This window comes from Hoplias malabaricus, chromosome 2, assembly GCF_029633855.1.
Source record: "Hoplias malabaricus isolate fHopMal1 chromosome 2, fHopMal1.hap1, whole genome shotgun sequence".
NCBI classification, from domain to species: Eukaryota; Metazoa; Chordata; class Actinopteri; order Characiformes; family Erythrinidae; genus Hoplias; species Hoplias malabaricus.
Window position 1 is genome coordinate 45,579,728 of NC_089801.1, and position 19,007 is coordinate 45,598,734.

The 19,007-nt window shown below is 37.7% G+C and overlaps 1 protein-coding gene across 3 annotated transcripts in view; it reads right to left on the minus strand.

Annotated features, from left to right (window-relative positions):
* Window positions 1-16,132: 16,132 nt before the first annotated feature.
* tbc1d1 (TBC1 (tre-2/USP6, BUB2, cdc16) domain family, member 1) overlaps window positions 16,133-19,007 on the minus strand; it is a 96,028-nt gene continuing 93,153 nt past the window's right edge. For all 3 annotated transcript variants that reach the window (XM_066660297.1, XM_066660298.1, XM_066660299.1), the window contains one exon: window positions 16,133-17,505. In XM_066660297.1, the coding sequence (XP_066516394.1) occupies window positions 17,287-17,505 (219 nt within the window). In that variant the 3' untranslated portion in view covers window positions 16,133-17,286. The remainder of the gene's footprint in view (window positions 17,506-19,007) is intronic.

The following is a 19,007-nucleotide window of genomic DNA, read 5'->3' on the forward strand; positions in this document are numbered from 1 at the left end:
GTTATTTTTTATCAGGTTAATTCAACCCTTTAGATTTGAGAGGGAGGTATAGCTAGAGTGACCAGACGTCCTCTTTTACCCAGACACGTCCTCTATTTTAGACTTAAAAAAAATGTCCGGGCGGAATTTCACAAACGTTTTCGAATTTTGTTTTTCTAGAGCTTACATAGAATTTTGAGAAGCGTTTCGTTCACAAACTAGTCCCGCCCTCCCCTACTCCGATTGGTTCGCTTGAGTGAGAAGGGGGCGTGGTGAAGTAGCCTAAAATCTGATTGGACAGTCTGACTGTAGAGCTACCGTTATTGGTCGATAACCTTCTCTGTAAACATTTAATTGGTCAGTCTGCACGTCAGTAGTCCTTGTTTACATCAGGCAAAGCTCATGTACCTACCCTCGTTTCAAGCAGCTATGCCGAAACATAAATGTAAGTTCTCGGATGAATTAAAAAAGAAATTCACATGTTTTCCCATGTGCAGCAAATAAAGGTATAAAGGACTTAAAAGCACACATGGGTTCAGCTAAGCATACAATGGCAGTGAGGGGCAAGAGCTCATCACCCCCCACCCCAACCCCTCCAGCCCTCTGAGGTGTGTCCTCTTTTTCACCATCTCAGATCTGGTCACCCTAGGTATAGCATCAGTGAGCAGTGTAAACTGACACACTGCTGCCCTATATCAATGCTCACAGAGGCTGTTTTTGGGTAGTGTACCTCTTGGAGAGAGATTATTGACTGCTATGCATGCACTCAAATACATTTTGCCCAGCTGACACACTTTGGAAGGTGGTGCATCATTGGATGGTTGAAACAGGAAGGTTGTTTTGACAAATTGCCACCATCTAGGCCATTCTGACAAAGCTGTTAAGAAGTGCTGGTAGTAGTGGTGTTGTGACCAAGAACCCTGGATGGGTACGGACTGCAACTGTATCATCTTTAGCATTGAATCCAGATTTTGTTTGTGAAACAATGTTAGTCAAATTTGAGTATGGGGGCTTCTTGGTGAGCTCTTCACTCCTGCCCCAGGTGCAGGTGTCATGATCTGGGGATTCCTCGTATATGACTGTTGGTCACCTCTAGTAGTGACATGAGGGACACAAACAGCTCAGCGATATGTGCAGTATGTCCTGCAGCCATGTGTTGCCTCTCATGGCAGAGCTTCCAACTAGCATTTTTCAGTAGGATAATACTCACCCATATATGGTTTTCCAGGAATGTCTCCCTCAGATTGCAATATATCCTTGGCCTCAGTAGCCAGATTTATTGGCAATCGAGAATTTATTTGACCAGCTATGACATCAGCTTCAGCAACCTATGAGTCTGCAGGATCTACACGCCCAGCTGCAACAATTGTGGGGAAATGTGCTGTAGGATGCCATATGGAACCTGTATTGCCTCCATGGCCAACTGTATCTCATCTTATTACCAAGCTAGTGGTTGGCTAAACAGGTTACCTCTTTTCACCTGTGCAGTGGATAATAAGAATCACTTATATCTGTAATCATTACTTTCACACATGAAATCTTCATTTGATTTCAAAAGCTCCTTCCTGGTATGTGTCTCAAAACATCACACACTTATTGAGCCAACTGGGGGTGGCACAACTTTTCAAGATGGGTGGTGACCCTGGCGGCCATTTCGGATTCAACTTTTGTTTGGGAAGAGGGTCATGTGACACATCAAACTCATTGGGAATTTCACAGGATAAACAATGGTTTGGTTTTAATGTAACTTTATTCTTTCATGAGTTATTTACCAGTTTCTTACCACTTATAAAATGTGTTCAAAGTGTTGCCCATTGTGTTGGATTGTCAATGCAACCCTCTTCTCCCACTCTTCACACACTGATAGCAACACCACAGGAGAAATGCTAGCACAGGCTACCAATATCCGTAGTTTCAGGTGCTGCACATCTCGTATCTTATAAGTTTGATGTGTCACATGCGTGTCCATATAAATGGCCCACCCTGTAGATGTGCTGAAACTAGCCTTCACAGACATAGCCTTATGACTGATTACTAAGAGCAGCACTTTCCTGTAAGTCATTGTTCACAATGCTATATGAAACCAACATAAGCCCTTATATAAGTGTCTAGGCTTATGTCAGGTGTCATGAAAGTCTTAAGAAGGTTTTCTGTATTCTTATGAACAGTTAACCTCTGTAAAGTGTTAGTGTAAGTAAAGTAAGTCCACACCAGCGTCCAATGGAACAAACACATTCTGGCAGAGGGGATTCCCAGAGTTCTCAAAACATGAAATTCCACATTCTCATGTAGACACTCTGTAAAGATAAACGCAGGCATAATTTCTCTGGAAATTTGTATCAAAAGGTCAGTTGAATTCTGCAAATAGTTACAGTTACGCCTTGAAAATATACAAAGCTTATTCAAAAAAGGGCACTAACCATATCACCTAAACTTTGAATGGCCATGTTCTGCATTTTCTTGTATTTTTATTCATCTGAGATTTAGAATATGATATTGTTTGTAATAATGTTCTCATAGTTCATGTACAATACTTTTGTTAAATTTGACTTACAAATATTGTTTTGAATATCTAATGATTATATGTAAGATCTATGTAATATCTACTTGGGTTCGAATGGACCTCCTAACAACCATGAAAGACCCCCCAAGTGTTTGAGTCTATCCTTCCACTACATGAAGACAACCCGCCAATATAGGTCTGAAAGAATACAGAGCTGTCAATAATCCCTTCAGTCTGAGAAAAGGAAACAAAGAAGCTCCTGCTGTTCTCAGAACAACAGGCAGACCCTCCCAGAATCCAGTCCTCAACATTAAAGAATGTGTGTTTGGAATAATTTTGATCAGGAAGAAATAAAAAGAACCTGGAAGTGTGGAAAAATATCCTGGTAAATTTCCTTAAGGGTGGATATTATATTTATATTTAGTGGGTGTGGCTAATATATATATATATAACCATCTGTGAGGGGTTTGGTGTTTCCTTCCACAGCCCCAAAACACACGTTGGTAGGTGGATTGGCGACTCAAATGTGTCCATAAGTGTGAGATTTTTTTTTCAGTTTTTCAGAGCTAATTGTGGGTCTGGCTGGCAAGAGTACAGGTATTTACATGTCAGCCCTACCTGTGGTTCAGGTGAGTCATATGACTTCAGACTGTGCTGCAATAGGCTGAAGTTTATATAAGTAGTTTGGTGACAAACACAGAGATACATTGACTCAGAAACATTCTGTCCTACACCTATTTTACCTTAGCAGTTATTGTGTAAGACATGTTCATGAGCTAAACTGTCAGACAAAAATGCACTGTACAGGTATAGTGTAAATGTAACTTTCTAAGGTACAGCAGTGCTTTTAAAGTCCGGCTGTGGTCCCTAAAACTGCATCAAATTCTCTTCATCAGAAAGTTTCTTGAAGGTGAAGCTTTCATTACAGAGCTGTGTAAAATACAGAAATAAAAAAGATGTTCCTAACTAAAAGTACTGAATACGTACCCTTGAGGGTACCACCCAAGTGATTTGTATGTGATTCTCATGCTCTGTTGATCTGGAAATATTGGATCAAGGTCAGTAGTAGTAGCTGCCAGAGGAATGGGAAGGTTGTTCAGAGAGCTGGGTGTGACCACAGTGTACTGACAGCACATGTCACAGACCCTAACACACACACACACACACAAAATGTATATATTGAGTACATAATTAATTCTTGAGTCAGAAACATTGTCACTGTGGTGGTACCCTCAAGGGGACATATTCATACCATTAAGTAGGGAACATAATTGTACCTTATTCTATTATAATTGTTGAATTTCAAATTGTGATTTAATAACAGTTCACTAAAAGGCAACATTTATAAGAAGGCCACACCACACCACTGGCGTAAAAACATAGAATATGGCTTTTGTTATAACACAGACAATTTAATCAGGTTAATGTTGATATAGGTTTATAGCAGGGTATGAGTCAAGTTGGTGTCATAGTTACTACACTTTCTAAATTTGTGAAGCCTAAACTGAAACTGAACACCCAACATAATCAAAAAACATTTAAACTCTATGAAAATTAACCCAGTAGGTTAAGCCCTGCTTTCCTATAAAGGCAGGACATTTTGTCCTGAAAATAACCCAAATTAAACACACACACGCAAACATACACACTCTTACACTAAGTGAAGTACTATGAGGTCTTTCAGGATGGGTCGAGCTGGTGGTTTGGGTGTGCCACCGTGAGTGTGCTGTGTTTTACTCTTCTGGGCAGCAGACACATTTCCTCTGTGAATGACCACTGTTGTCTGGGCTGGCTACTTCCTGACTGTACCCTGTGTGTGTATGTGTGTGTGTATGACCTTGGTCACTAAGGAAAGTGTTTGCATATTCACTCTCTCCCAACCAGGTCCAAATCATCAAATTAAAGGGTACCGATGTTTCACAGGACCCGATCTGTACCCTTAGTTGTGGTAGGGGAAGTTTATAATGACATCATGGTTAATGTCATCAAGTTACAAGAAATCTGTGCAGTGCCATGATGCCAGTCTCCTTCCTAAGGTGTTGGGCAGTAAAGTTAGTTATAAACATACTGTATCAGACAGATGAGATGTAACAACAAATTTGAGGAGAAATAATCAGTCTTAAAATATCAAACACTTGAAAACTCCTGACATGAAATGTATAAAAGCTTTTATGCCCCATTTATATCTTACCTTTTATGACTGGATAATGTCAATGCAGAAACAATGCAAAATCATTTTTCAGGTTGGTCTTGGAGATTGCACTCGTCTTAACCTTTTAGTATTTGGAACTCCAAACACATTCACAGAAAGCAGTCGGCAAGCAGTGATTGATAATGAAAATGGACATTCGGGGAATACCTGCAGAATGTACACTCTAAGAAAAAAAAAAGGTATGATAGAGGTACATTATTGGTCACTAAAGGTATAGAGCTTGTATATGTACCTTTAAAGGAACAACATTGGTAAAACTATGTCTAATTTTGTGCCCTGAAGGTGCATTATATTCTGTTCTTCAGAAGGAGAGGTGAATATCTGTAATATTTTTCTACAGAACTGTGTAAAATAAAACATATAAATCCTGTATATGGAATGGGGTGTATGAAATCAGCACAATTTTAAATCTACGATTACTATAGATTATGCAACAATAATAGTCACCAATTAAAGTATTGAATATTTAGTATTGCAGGTACCAGCATAGTAAGAGTTTTTATGAATGTATAGACATTGTTTAAGCATGATCAATGTTTGTAATTAGCTCATTTGACATTGGTTAGTAAATAAGAACAACTGTTTAAATTCTGTCATTATTTCTAGTGGCTTGGGTTCAGGTTCCACCAAAATAACATATCTCAGCAGTGCCTAATAATCTACCCAGCATGCAACAGTTTAAATCAGCTTGCTAGATAACACCCTAAATTTCCTTAAACTCACTGCCCATGACTTCCAAGCAAAGTTAGAGATGGAGGAGATTTAAACAAAGAGAAAACCTACCTGCATATCTGATGTGTGCTCAGACTGGGCTTTAGTACTCTAGTGCTGGTTGGCGTAGCATAACAGATAAACCTGCTGCCTTAACAACACACCTTGCTACTCAATATAGAGTTCCTTGGCAAGACTCTTAACATTAAACTTTGATGTGGATAAGAACTTTTGCCAAATGCAACATATGTAAATGTACTCCAGAACAGGATTGGACACAGACACCATATGTAAGCCTACACAGCTGCCGCAAGGTTGGATATGTCATATTATTAGACTTCATTTTTTATTTGATAATAAACATTGACTGAACAATCGATACCAGCACAATAAAGAAAGTGCCCAGATGCTCATACACTGTAAATTTCTATTACATGCAAACTCCATGTCCAGAAAAGCTGTGACACTGCAAATTGTAAATAACAAACAGAATGCAATAATGCACAAATCATTAAATCCTTATATTTAACTGAGAATAATACAAATACAATTGCCTATTTTGAATTTGATTCCACCAACACATTCCAAAATTTGGCTTTGGAAACAAAAGACTAGTGAAGTCATGTAATGCTACAAAAATATTGTTAATCAGCATGCTCAGTGACATGATAGGGTTTAAAAAGAGCATCTCAGAGAGGAACAACTGTGTGGGCAAAAGCTGAAACAATTTAAGATTAAAACTATTGGAATTATTGGAAGATGGCCTGAGCTGAAATGGAAGTGTCCTGTGGTCTGATAAATCAAAAATTTTATTCTTTTAGGAAATCATGGATGCCACATACTCTGGGCTAAAGAGGAGTACAGCATTCATGATGGTTTGAGGGGGTATTAGTGCACAGGGCATGAGTGATTTGAACAGCTGTGATTACACTGTTAATGCTGAGAGATATACACAGACTTTGGTGTAGCATGCTGCCATCTAGACAACATCTATTTTAAGGAAGGCCTTGTTTATTTCAGTAAAACAAAGCCGATCCAATGCAAAGATTACAACAACATGGCTCATTGGTAAGAGTCTGGGAACTAAACTAGTCCAGACCTGTCAATCACTGAAAACAATTGGTGCATTATTGAAATAAAATCACTTTAATGGAGATCCCAAGCTGAAACCCTATAAAAAGCAAGAATTGGAAAACATTTCATTTTCAAAACAAAAACAATTGGTCCCCAAATGCTCAGGACACTGGTCCCATGACACTCTCCCAGCTTTTTCTTGGAATATTTGCTGGCATCAGTTTCAAAATGGGCAAATATTCAAAAACATTAAACTTTCTCAGTTTGAACATTTAAAAGGTTGTTTTTTTATATTTTGAATAAAATAAAGTTTTTAAACTATTTGCACATAATTGCATTTGGTTTTATTTACAATTTGCACAAATGTCCCAACTTTTTTGGATATGGGCTTTATAACTTTGGAGAGAAAGTTGTAACCAATGGCTATGTGATGTTGTATAATCAAAATTTAATGGGAGAAAGTTTTTTTTTATTTCATTGAAAACAGTGAGTTGGGTTTAAATATACAATCTCAAATGCAAACTAGGCCAATTTCACAAGATGTTGTTATATTAGAACCTCAATAAAACTCAAACAAAAATTGGACAGTCAAACAGAGAGAGGGAGAGTGATTCATTTAGTTAAAATCTTGTTCAATGTTCAATATATTTGACCATATTTGATATAAATTAAATCTCCGTATAAATCTAAGTGGATAATGATATGATATAAAAAATATAAAATATTAATTGCAGAAGGTCAGTTTTATTCTGATAATATTTTGTATATTCATCATATTTAATAATTAGAGTCTGGAGATTATTCCAGGGATTGCATTTGCATCTGAGGTCTGCCATATTTTCACAACCTTGAGGACCTAGAACATGTGAGTAGAGCAGGTCTTTATAAGGCTGAAAATTATTCACTTAAGGAACACTATGTAGTATCTTTACCTAAAAATGGCAGCTTCAAAAAGATTGCGAGGCTCCTCTGACCTGGAATTGGGAGAATAATGCCTCTCTCACAGCTCCCTGACCTTCTCCACTAAAAAACTTGGCCATGCAACTTCAGAACCACCGGGCAGCGATCTCTCACGAGAAATGTGTAACACTTTACGGCACATAGCTCATGGATGTTTACCATGCTACAAGAAGTATCTAGCAATTTTTTTCCGATATGATATTAACGGGAGAGAGAGAGATTGGCTGTTCAAGAGTTAATATTGGACTGACTAAGCGAGTAAATTGGAGTAGTTAGTATCTTGTTGCCATTTTTTCATGTGTTGCTGTGTTAGTTAGTGACATGTTCTGTTGACAAAAGTGTAATAATCAGGTTTAGAGAGTTACTGAGCAGTGAGCCAGGGTTTTGCGGCTGCTAACTTTAGACCATTAGACATTGATTCTGGCAATAAGCGCTTGTTATGTGGTTGCTGTGTGCTTATAATCGCCAGAGCCACACTTTGTGTCAGTGGAACCCAAGCTTTAGTTTCTAACACTAACAATAATTCTAACGAAGTGTTAGAATCAGATTTTTAAGAGTTACAGACGAACCAGGGCCAGTGGTAACTTTAACCGGATTTGTGAATTTTTTAGGTTGTGAACATTGACACTTGTAATAAGTGCTTTTCTGTTGACTGCTGTGTGGATATAACGGCTAAAGCAATGCCAAAGTTACAATTTATGGTTGTAATAACACAGTCCAGTATATTTTATGAGCAATATATTGGTTTTATCTTGTAATCAACATCAATTTATGTGATTACACATATTCTCCAGGTTTAACATTTAGGTAGTGTGTGTGTATAGAAAGCCCTGATTGTGCCCAGAGAGCCGTTCGTGAACAATGTGAATATTCCTCAGCTTAGAAGGTCTGTGTGTATGTGTGTGTGTGTGTGTGTTCATGTTTGTCTGTGAGAGGAGAGAGCGCTGTATGTGTGTTTGTCTGTAAGATGGAGGGGGGTGGGGTGTTCATAAGTGAAGGGGTGGGAGGTGAGTGTGTGTATGAGACTTGTTTTCACAACAATACTGTGAATGTGAATTTCATTCAACAACTGGTAAAAAGAGCTCAGTATATAAAAAGACACTTCTTTTCCTTTAATAAGAAAAATAGCCAAAAGGTATATCAATATCCATTGGTAAGTTCATTGCTTAAAGTTAAGAATACAAAAGGAATATTATGAAATTAGTGATAAACTGAAGAAAGTGGTGTAAAGAAAAGTTGTTTACTTCATTGCTAAGAAGCAAGAATACACTTGCTCTTAGTCATAATACAGATAAGAAAACTTTCTCTGGCAAGGACAAAGCCCTTAGCAACAGCTGAAGTGATCAAGGATGGGATCCTTCTAGGATACAGGAATAGGTGTGTCAGACCTCCAAACATTACTATGAAGACTACCCCAGGGTAGCCTTAGGGGATTTGGCGAAATATACTATCCACTGTAGGGAAATGTAACAGTTGCACAAATAAACAAACAAAAAACTGTACATTAGTCAAATATGAACCAGAGTGGCAGAATGTTGAAAACTATAAATGCTCTTTTTTTGGAATCCAAGCTCTGAAAAGTGAGGACACAGAAGAGTCCTCTTGGGCCCATTAAAAATTAAAGGTGGTAGGGTGTGAAAATCAATTGTTTACTTCATTGCTAAGAAACAAGAACACAGTCATGCTTAGTCATAGGACGCTAGTTAACAGAAGAATTATAAAATACAATGCCCTTTTCAGCAGTTAATTGGAGCAAGAACATCCACTAGGATGTGGGTATAGCTGTGGCAAAGAGCCATACAGAGAATGCAACAGCATAACCTCTGGGGATTTGCCAGAAAATTAAAACTAGTAAGCCTTACAAACTGAAGGGACAAGGTCAAATTTGCAGATGAGATGACGATGACAGGAGACACAAAAAGTAAAAAACAAAACAAAACAAAAAAAACTGCTTACTGTCAGGAAAAAAAAACAAATACCAGGTTTAGAAAAGCAAGAACACAGGAATAATGTTGAGTCAAAGATCAAATGAAAACAGTGGATCACTTAAAGGAGACGTATGATGAAAAATATCCTTTGTTCAGTGCATGTGCACATTAGCCTGCTAACCCTTTTCTCATGGACTAAAACAAGCTATTCAGTTTTTGCTCCACTTTTTATGTCCAGGGCTGAGACTTTTCAATCACAGCTCAGAAGATTAAATGTAACAAAACAGAAACAACCGGTGCATAGAAACAAGGGCAGTGATTAAAATCAGAATAATTGAGAACATAGAAGACAGAGCAAAAATGGCTAAAAAGTAGAGCTTCTGCACTTCATTCCTGTGTGCTCAGGGTTGGGGTGAACAGCGAGCGGCTTATTCACGTTAAATTGAATGGGCGCTGAAACCAGCCATTCTGAACAGTGCTATTTAGACAGTTGAGACTGCTGCTGCAGTGTTTGATCCCTGTGGTATTTTGACCAAAGTGGTCACAGACATTTCATTAAGACTCACAACTGGGTTCCCTTATGAAATCGTAATCACTGGAACCAAGGCAGGAGCCAGTCCATCACAGGACATCAATACAAGAAAATAAATTAGCTAAATGAAATATTTGTCCAGATTTTTCCTAATTTTTGACTGTGTTTAACAATTTATATTGGGGTATTAATACCAATAGGTTCACTTTCTGTTTGTATTTTACTTCTATTTTAAATGATATAAGCAGTTTGCCATAAGAAGTCTGCTTTTTAACATACTTTAATTTTTTAATCCCTTTTGAGAGGCATATGTATGAAATGTGCTTTAGAAATAAACTTGCTTTGTCCTACACATTATATCATTATAAACATTACAGACTTCCTATGGTAACAACTGGATTGCCATATAAATCCATATAAAACGAGAACAGTACTTATCAATATAATTTAGCTACTAACTTCATAAATTAATAGCATCTTGCTCTTGGATTCAGTTTTGTTCATTTATCTGTGGTCCTACACCAAAAGAATTTAAAAACTCTCCTGCTAGATTATTTTTTGGGTTGAAAATGATCCCTTACTGAACATCATAAACTGAAGGCTGGACTCACTGTGAAAAAAGCCAAAGCTGAATATCAATAAACACAGCAGATTTACAGGCTTTGAAGATCATCCCTAGAGAAGAGAGCCAACATCTGATTATATCCATCAACAGACACTTGCATCACACAGACAGTGAGTGAGAGAAGATTTGAGGACAAGGAGTAAACATTGCAATAGATCTTCATATTTATTCTAGTCTCAAATAAAATGCAGACCTCAGGTGTTTCTTCTCGTAAAAGGTGTAACCCTTAAATTCCAGCCAGCTTTCTGCACATTATAGCTCACAATTATAATTTATTTTCTAAAACAAACCAAAAATTGTCTGCTTACCTATAACAATTTGTCTACTTACTTATAAATTGCAACATGTTTTTGAAGCCATAAAGCTGAGGACTTGAGACCTGACTACCACACGGTCACCAACAAAATGAGAGAAAATTGGCTGCAACACAACAGCAAACAGAATGTAAGTGGTTAGGCTGAACAGACAACAAATTAGTTCCAAGGAAATGATAAAGTCAAGAGTTTGCATCTGGGTTTTGCCTGTGTTTCGGTTCAGCTATCAGCAGAGCTTTACCTTGCATCTGATAAAACCACAGACAGATAAAGCTGGAGTAAGCCATCACATGGCACAAGCAGCTGAAATGTTGCAAGTCACAACAGTTACTACTGGAGTCATTTTTATTGTTTAGTAGCAATATTCATAAAATATTCTTATTTTAACATAAATTGAATATGACGTGATGAAACATCAAGTTACTTTACAGGCCATGAATGCATCAGTTTATGCTTCAAATAGGTTTAGTACATAATCTTAGCCCCATCCACGCCACCTTAAAAATAATTTTAAGCAATTGTTAAGCAAATTTAAACAACAAAAAAAGTTCTAAAACTCTACCTTAAACAGTGCTTGATAACTTTGTCACAAAAATTAACGTTAAGTTCTATCTCAAATTGTTCAAAAGCATTTTTCTGTGCTTTAGGAACTGTGTGAACATGCCTCTTACAAAGGGACCCGTTTTCTCCCTGTGGCAAATGTATTTCCACAAAACACTATAATTGAAGTGTATAAGTTTATGATACTGATTACCTGTTAAATAAAAACCTAATACAATGATTACAGTCTTAATCTTACATTACATTTACTGCTTTACAGAAGGCAAACAAAAACTGCAGATTTTATTGTTTATGGCCAGTTTTTGTTGAAACTTTAGAAAAAAGAAAAAACAAATATGCGGACACAGTGAGAACACAAACTCCACAGAGACAGTCACCAGGAGCAGGACTCAAACCCCCAATCACAGATCCCTGGAGCTGTGTGACAGTGACACTACCTGCTGCATGTCACCCTCTGAGCTAAAACAATTTAATAGTAATGCTTAAGAAAACATACTAATCTTCTGATCAATTATCTGCTTGTAAAATGGTGGTGACAAGACAATTAATGTTTCCCAGCAAAGCTGTCCAAAGCAGAATAGTTTATAGTTTCCTGTTTCCATGTTATTCACCTTGGCTGTGTGCTGTGTGCACCCAGGTGAAAGTATAATCTGGTTTTAAATGACAGCATTGCTAAGCATTGCCAGATTTGAGGAGAAATGCTCTGCAAAATTTTATTATTTTTTTTATCTCTATAAAGTGGACCTTTGAAATCTGTGTTTCTAATGAAGAAATCAGTGAGATAAAAGATCATTTTGGTAAATATCATTCCCTCATATGAAGGAATGATTTTATGTCTGCAAGCATGCACAGCAAAGCCTGCAAATAACAAGTGGAAAGTTTTTCCTGAACTGCAGCTAATATTTCCAGACAGGTGCACCACACAAGATTTCACAACAATGCAAGCTCTCAAAAGAATCATACATAATAATACATAAGTTATGAGAGAAGCAAGCAGTTACTTGAAGAGAGCAGTTACACAGAGCACAGAACAATACGCAATTAACTGCAGTGCAGTCATTTCTCGTGCAAAACATAGATGATACCAAAACAGCTCAGCTTGTCATACTTGCAGAAAGAAGTGTTGTACTTATTAGCCCAAAAACAGCATATTCAGTATGGAAGTGGGAGCATCATAATGTCCACCAACTGTGGTGGGACTGCCCTCAAAATTTAATTTCATCGGCTCAAAAACTGAAACTGGAGAGGGTTTGGGGATAAAAAAAAAAAAAAAACGACAGAGAGGGTGAGCAGAATTCCTTTAAAAATATATGAAGTATTTGGAATTACCCCTCAGAGGGACCCTTGTAACCTTGGGGAACGGAATAATGGACCAAGTTTGTTTTTCTGTAGTCGTCTCAAAGCTGTAACTGACAACAAATTATTGTTTTTTCCCCAAATTACTTGGATTAAAATCAAAAGCAAGTGTCAGAAAATGTATCACCGTGTTGACCCCCACTATCAGACGACATCGGTCTTGCTTTACAGCTTATGAGAAAGCATTGAAATGCTCATTTAAGCATGGGAAGAGGGGGAGTATGCACAGAAAAAGACAGACAATTTCTTTAAACGTGTCTGTCTGATTTTAGTGAACAGAGGGACGCTTTGTTTAAACAGGCTTGTGGGGGGGGGGGGGGGGGAGTCTTTGGTTGATAAAATATTTCTTTCACAGTCTTCCAGACAAAGACAGAGACCCAGACAAATATATACACAAACACACACCTTTACACAAGCAAGGGCAGACACTCTGGAAAAGAAGCCTGGCCTTCAGGCATTAATTTGCAGACATGAACCTGTTTTATCATATTTATAACTTTACACACATAACAGAAATGTCAGGAACAGCAAGATTGACCAACTTTGCAAAAACCTAAATGGAGAACCCATGCATATTCACACAGAAAATTCCAGAAAAGTACAGAAAGTACAAATGCTCTGTAAGAGGAGAACGTGCACTTTTTCTTCTCTCTGTTCTTCTGTTTCATTCCATTATTGCTTTCAGCGTTTTAAACCTCTATTAGTGTCTGTCAAAACAGAACAGGTTCAAAAGGTTAGCAAAAGTGTGACAGGCAGGACTTGCACAAATCTCTCAGCAGTAAGCAGTGGCTAAAAACATCAGTGTGGTGAATTGCATTGTATGTTTTATCACTTTATTTCCTATTACACATTTCCCCGCGTTTATCTTGATTGTTTTTACTCCTAACAGGCTTCTAAACACTAATTTCAGTTCACCTTCAAATTCAGCGTGAATATAAAATGCAATCATTATATATATGATGATATATAAATTATTTTTTGCAAGACTCATTTTCCAACCTCTCTATACCAGTTACAAAAAAACATTTTAAGGGAAACATTGGCAATGTCATTGAGAAGATTCAGAATTCATCTGCAGCAAGTCAGAAATGTTCACACAAAATTGGCACATTGATCATTTAAAGGTGATGTTGACAACTGTAATTAAAAACACTTCTTTCCTCACCATTTGCTAGCTCTTCAGTCTGTTTGCATGCTCAAAACCAGTCTAATGTCGTCCCGGCCCAGGATGCTAGGCTTTCTCTCTTTCTACTCACAGCAGAGAAAAGGCATCTGGAGTTATTTAGACAATGGCGATTACTCCAAACACTGAAAAGCATGAATAGAGATGAGGATATTGCTCTATGTCTTTTCCATATGTGTCTAATATTTGCTTATTTTTGCTGTTTCAGATTACTTCAAATTGTAATGTCTGACTGTATGAAAGTAAACCCAGACTTAATACGCTACAAATGAAACAACTGAAGTTACAAATGTAACTGTATTGTTAGTAATGAGTCTGTAGAAGCAAAAATAAGTCAGTATTACCTACCTACAGAGCAGGAATAGAGCAACATCCTCATCTCTTTTCATGAGATGAAATGCCTCCAGGTGAAGTTTCGCAACCTGAGCTATTTTGGATTGAGATCCTTGGTTAGTTTCCCCATTTACTGAGCTAGGGCTGCATACAAACAACTCACATTTGTCCAGCACACAGACAGGAGAGCAAATGGTAAGGAAACATTCTCTGAATATTATTGTGAACATTGTCTTTAAGCACTATTCTCTCACGATCTATATTACATATACGCACAAGACACAGCAGGGTCACTGGTAGTTACAAATAATGAATAAAATGTGTTGTGGAGCTTGTTCTGGTTCTGGAGTTAGTAAGCTTCTCATCATTTCACATCAAACCACTTTGTGTAACTATATTTACATGAACTGTGTAGAAACATAAATAGTATTTTTTTTAAGAGTGATTATATTATATAGCAACTTTACAGGAGATGGGAACTAAACTTCTAAACTTTTAATGGAAGTCAGTTTAAATTGATACCAATGCTGTAAAGCTGCTTTGTGACAACATCAGTTGTAAAGTATTATATATATATATATACACACACACATTTTGCTTGATTGAAAACCTATTATTCCAAATATTTCTGGAGCATTTCTATTGGTCCATTCATCATGAAATTTTACCAAAATATGAAGTGCTGTTCAATCTATAGTTTGATCAGAGGAGGATGGGTCCCCTTTGTAGGTCTTGGTTCCTCCCAAGGTTTCTTCCTCCAGCCTCGAGGGAGTTTTTCCTTGCCACTGTCGCCTTCGGCTTGCTTGCATTGGGCTTTGATTTAAATGTTCTGTTTTGAAACTGTGAAGCTGCTTTGTGACAACGTCAGTTGTAAAAGGCGCTATACAAATAAATTTGATTTGATTTGATTTGATTTGCTGTTGCTATGTTCAAATGATATAGTAAACTAAAAATCCACAAAAATGGAGTAAATGTTTTGTATTAGACATTAATGATAGGTAAATGATCTCCATTTTGATGGTGTCTCAAATAAACATGACAAAAAGGAAATGAACCAAGCCTCACCTTGTCTTTTCTGATAATGGGATCCTTTGACAGCTGCTTCCTGACAGCCAGAAACAGCACAATTACATAATTTCCTTCCTGACCAATAGATCTTTCACAGACTTTTGTCTGCAGTAACAACACTTTCCATTAGCTCAGTGCGATCGATCGGATGGTGTGTTAATTAGTTAATGGTTGTGACGTTGCAACTTATTCAGAAATAGGATGGTTTTGAAAGTAAGCTTACATGTATGGATGAGGAATATAGGTTATGTAATGAAACTATGTAAATTCTTTATAAAAATATATATAATAAAATTACTTAAATAAAAACTGTTTCTGTAAAATGGCACAACTGTGAAGCATGCCGAACAAACATACAGTTACAACAGATGATGCAGATCCTTATGATGTTGTTCTGTTTTTACATGTTATTGATGGTGTATGGTTGACTTAATAAGGTGACAAGTTGCAGCTCGTGCTTTACTGTTGTGTTCCTGCATGTGCCGGCCTGAATGTAAATGTGGAGGTTTGACCTTATAATTATGTATTGAAAGTTTTACAAGATAATGCTTTCAGGAAGTCAGAGGGCATGGGATTATTTTTTTTCAGTATTGTTTTAGAAGATAAAATATAGAGCAAATAACTCACTGTTGATGTAGGTATTACAATCTGAACCAACAGGGATTTAGTGCTTGGTGAGGTCTCTAACTGGTGTTGTTATTTGTTATGTTTTGTGTATATTTAGTGTCTGAAGAGAGCCAGCATCTGCTTGAGGTAACAGTCCAAAATCACAAAAGGATTCAGTGTCTAGACAGAGACAGTTTAATTGATATTTTTGGTACAAAAGAACGTGGATAAGCTCTTTGGTGCCTGTAAAACAACAGCAGATGAACAGATCTACAACAGCACAATGTTTGACTATGGAGATCTCATTCAACACTTTGATCGAAGCTATCTCAAAGTTTACAGTACAGTAGAATACAGCAGTGCTTTGTTAAATGGAGTGAATCAGAAAGACACAGACTTATAAAAATATATGAAAACAGGTGCAAATACTGTACACACATGTTCAAGGCATGTGTTTCAGGAATCATGTGCAATCCATTTGTTGCCTTTCTCCAGGCTGATTGGGGCTGACCCAGGGCAGCATTAGGTCAGACATATTATCAGAAACATACAATGATTAGCTCTAGTGCCTCTTTCACACATGACAATCAGGTCTGGAGATGTCCCGGAGTGAGATTTCACACATGTAGCTCACAGCGAGAGATTTTCTGCATTAGGTGCGTTCTCGCAGCTGGAGATGAAACACGTGCTTTAGGCAAGAGGCAACACTGGGGCACTACAAGGATAAAGTCTGTGTAATGTCCGGGATGAATGTTGCATGTGGTCATGTTCACACATACAGCTCTTCTGGATAAACTCTGGAACACTTCCAGATTACAGTGCATGTGTGAAAGGGGCATAGGAGACACTCAGGGAGATCTGCACTGATGTGGAGGCCATGGTGTTGATGGAAAGACTGGACATGGGGGGGGAAAAATAAAATAAAAAAAAACTCTCTTAGGTTTTGTTAGTTCCACACTTGAGGCCTCCATACCAAGAGTGGAATCTTCTAGTTCTGGTAAAATCCCCACTTTTATGGGTTGGATTTTCACACTCTTTGGTTCTCTAACCAAAGTCGGTACTCCTACCTAGAGCAAGGTCCATTCCTTACCACCAGCCTTCAATTGAAATGGCACTTAAAACTGAATCCTGTGGAACTCTGTCATCACTCCTGAAATCACATCCTCATTTCAGAAGGCAAGGGTGTTTAACAGACGTCTTGTCAGTTCAACACTCCAAAATAAGGTTTGCTCTGTAGGGCAGAAGTGGCCGCTCACTGTTTCACATCTATGCTTTCACTACGCTTTCCTCTGTAGACCAGTGGGAGCGTCAACAAGAGTATATGCATTAGATAGTCACTCATCACTCAGTGGTGTTAGCTGCAGCAGGTGAGTTCTCTACTGAAGGGCAGGGAGTGTGCTGGATACCATGACTGGTAAGAAGAGCCTGGAGATGGGCTACAGTCTGCTGCAGCTCGCTTCGCTCCTCCTGGAGAGAACTGACCTCCAAACGCAGCTTGGCCTCAGAGGTGGCCAAACCCTCAACACGAGATTCCAGAAAGCGGATCCTAGCATGGGCCACCTGAGAGAGACATGGAGAAACAGACAGAATTGTAATGGAGGAGTGGTAGATGCATTTTGTGCTTTATTGTTGAAAATAAACCAACATACAAGATGATTTTTTTAAAATTTTGCGGGATTTTTTTGTTTGAAGAAATTGAACTTCTCCGATTAGAAGATCATTTGTAGTTGTCCCATTTTGTGGGGCTATGGAGCAGTTCAATATCGAGCAACAGATTCTTATTGTGAAAACTCATTACAAAAATGGGGAGTGCTATGCAGAGACTGTCCGTAAACTTTGCACGATCTTTGGACGTGGCAATGCCCCTACCGCAACAACAGTTTCGAGGTTGGTACAGAAATTCGAAGAATCTGGGGCAGTTGCAACCAGAAAATAGACCTGTCAAAACCGTAATGTTCGAACGCAACAAAACATTGCGGTAGTGCAAGACAGTGTAAAAGTGAGCCCTGTGAATTCACTTCGCCGTTGTTCACAACAGCTGGGTATGTCAACATCTTTTGTGCATCGAATACTGAAAAAAGATCTTCATATGCACCCCTACAAGATTCAGTTGGCACAAGAGCTGAAACCACCAGATCATGCAAAACGGCAAAGATTCGTCGATTGGATTTTGACTAGACAACAAAAGGACGATAAAAATAGTTATCGTTAATTTCAACGATCGGATGACTGCCTGCAGAGAAAGTGGAGGTGGTCATATGCTCGATATAATTTTAAATTATTAGACTGAAACATATGGTGAATGAAATTAAATAAAAATTTTGAATTTTGCTTCAATTTTGTCTGATATATTGCATTTTTAAAAACTGCGTACTTTATGAAACACCCTTTATTATGTCTCATCTCCTCAGACACATCTCCTGAATAATTAATATCTTGTACATAAAGGAGGGATTGACTTGAAATTAAATAAATAAAGGCTGGTCTCTGACATTTGCACAGCAATGTATGCATAAGATCAAATGTGTGAATTTACCGTAGGGCATGTTAGCTGATTTATAGCCTAGTGTATAATAAACAGACTTTAACTGTTGCTTGGCAACACTGTAACATAATATAGCTGTAACTATGCAGCTTATTTAAGTACAAAAAACAAAAAATGATAGTAGAGAAAGGTTTGTTAGAAATGTGAAAGTTTTACTGAAATAATCTTACAATGTTAAAAATCATGCATTACTGACATTTTTGGGCTCTTACTGTACAATGTCCCACCTCTTTGAGGTATGTCAATCATTTCCAGTTATTATGCAGGGTAAACCTGCATGAAGGTGTGTTGCCAAAGCAGACAGTTGGTGAAGAATCCCTGGTGTCGAAATATGAGATGCAATAGGTTTGATATGAAAACAAGTCCAGGTTGATATGTAGAAGTTAGAACTGCTCAGACTATTCATTAAAGCCTGACCTACAAGTTATACAACTTGGGGAAGTTTACTGCCTGGCAGAAACCAAGTCAGGAAAAGTTAGTAATACTAGCTTTCTTTGCTCATGCTGTGATCATCACA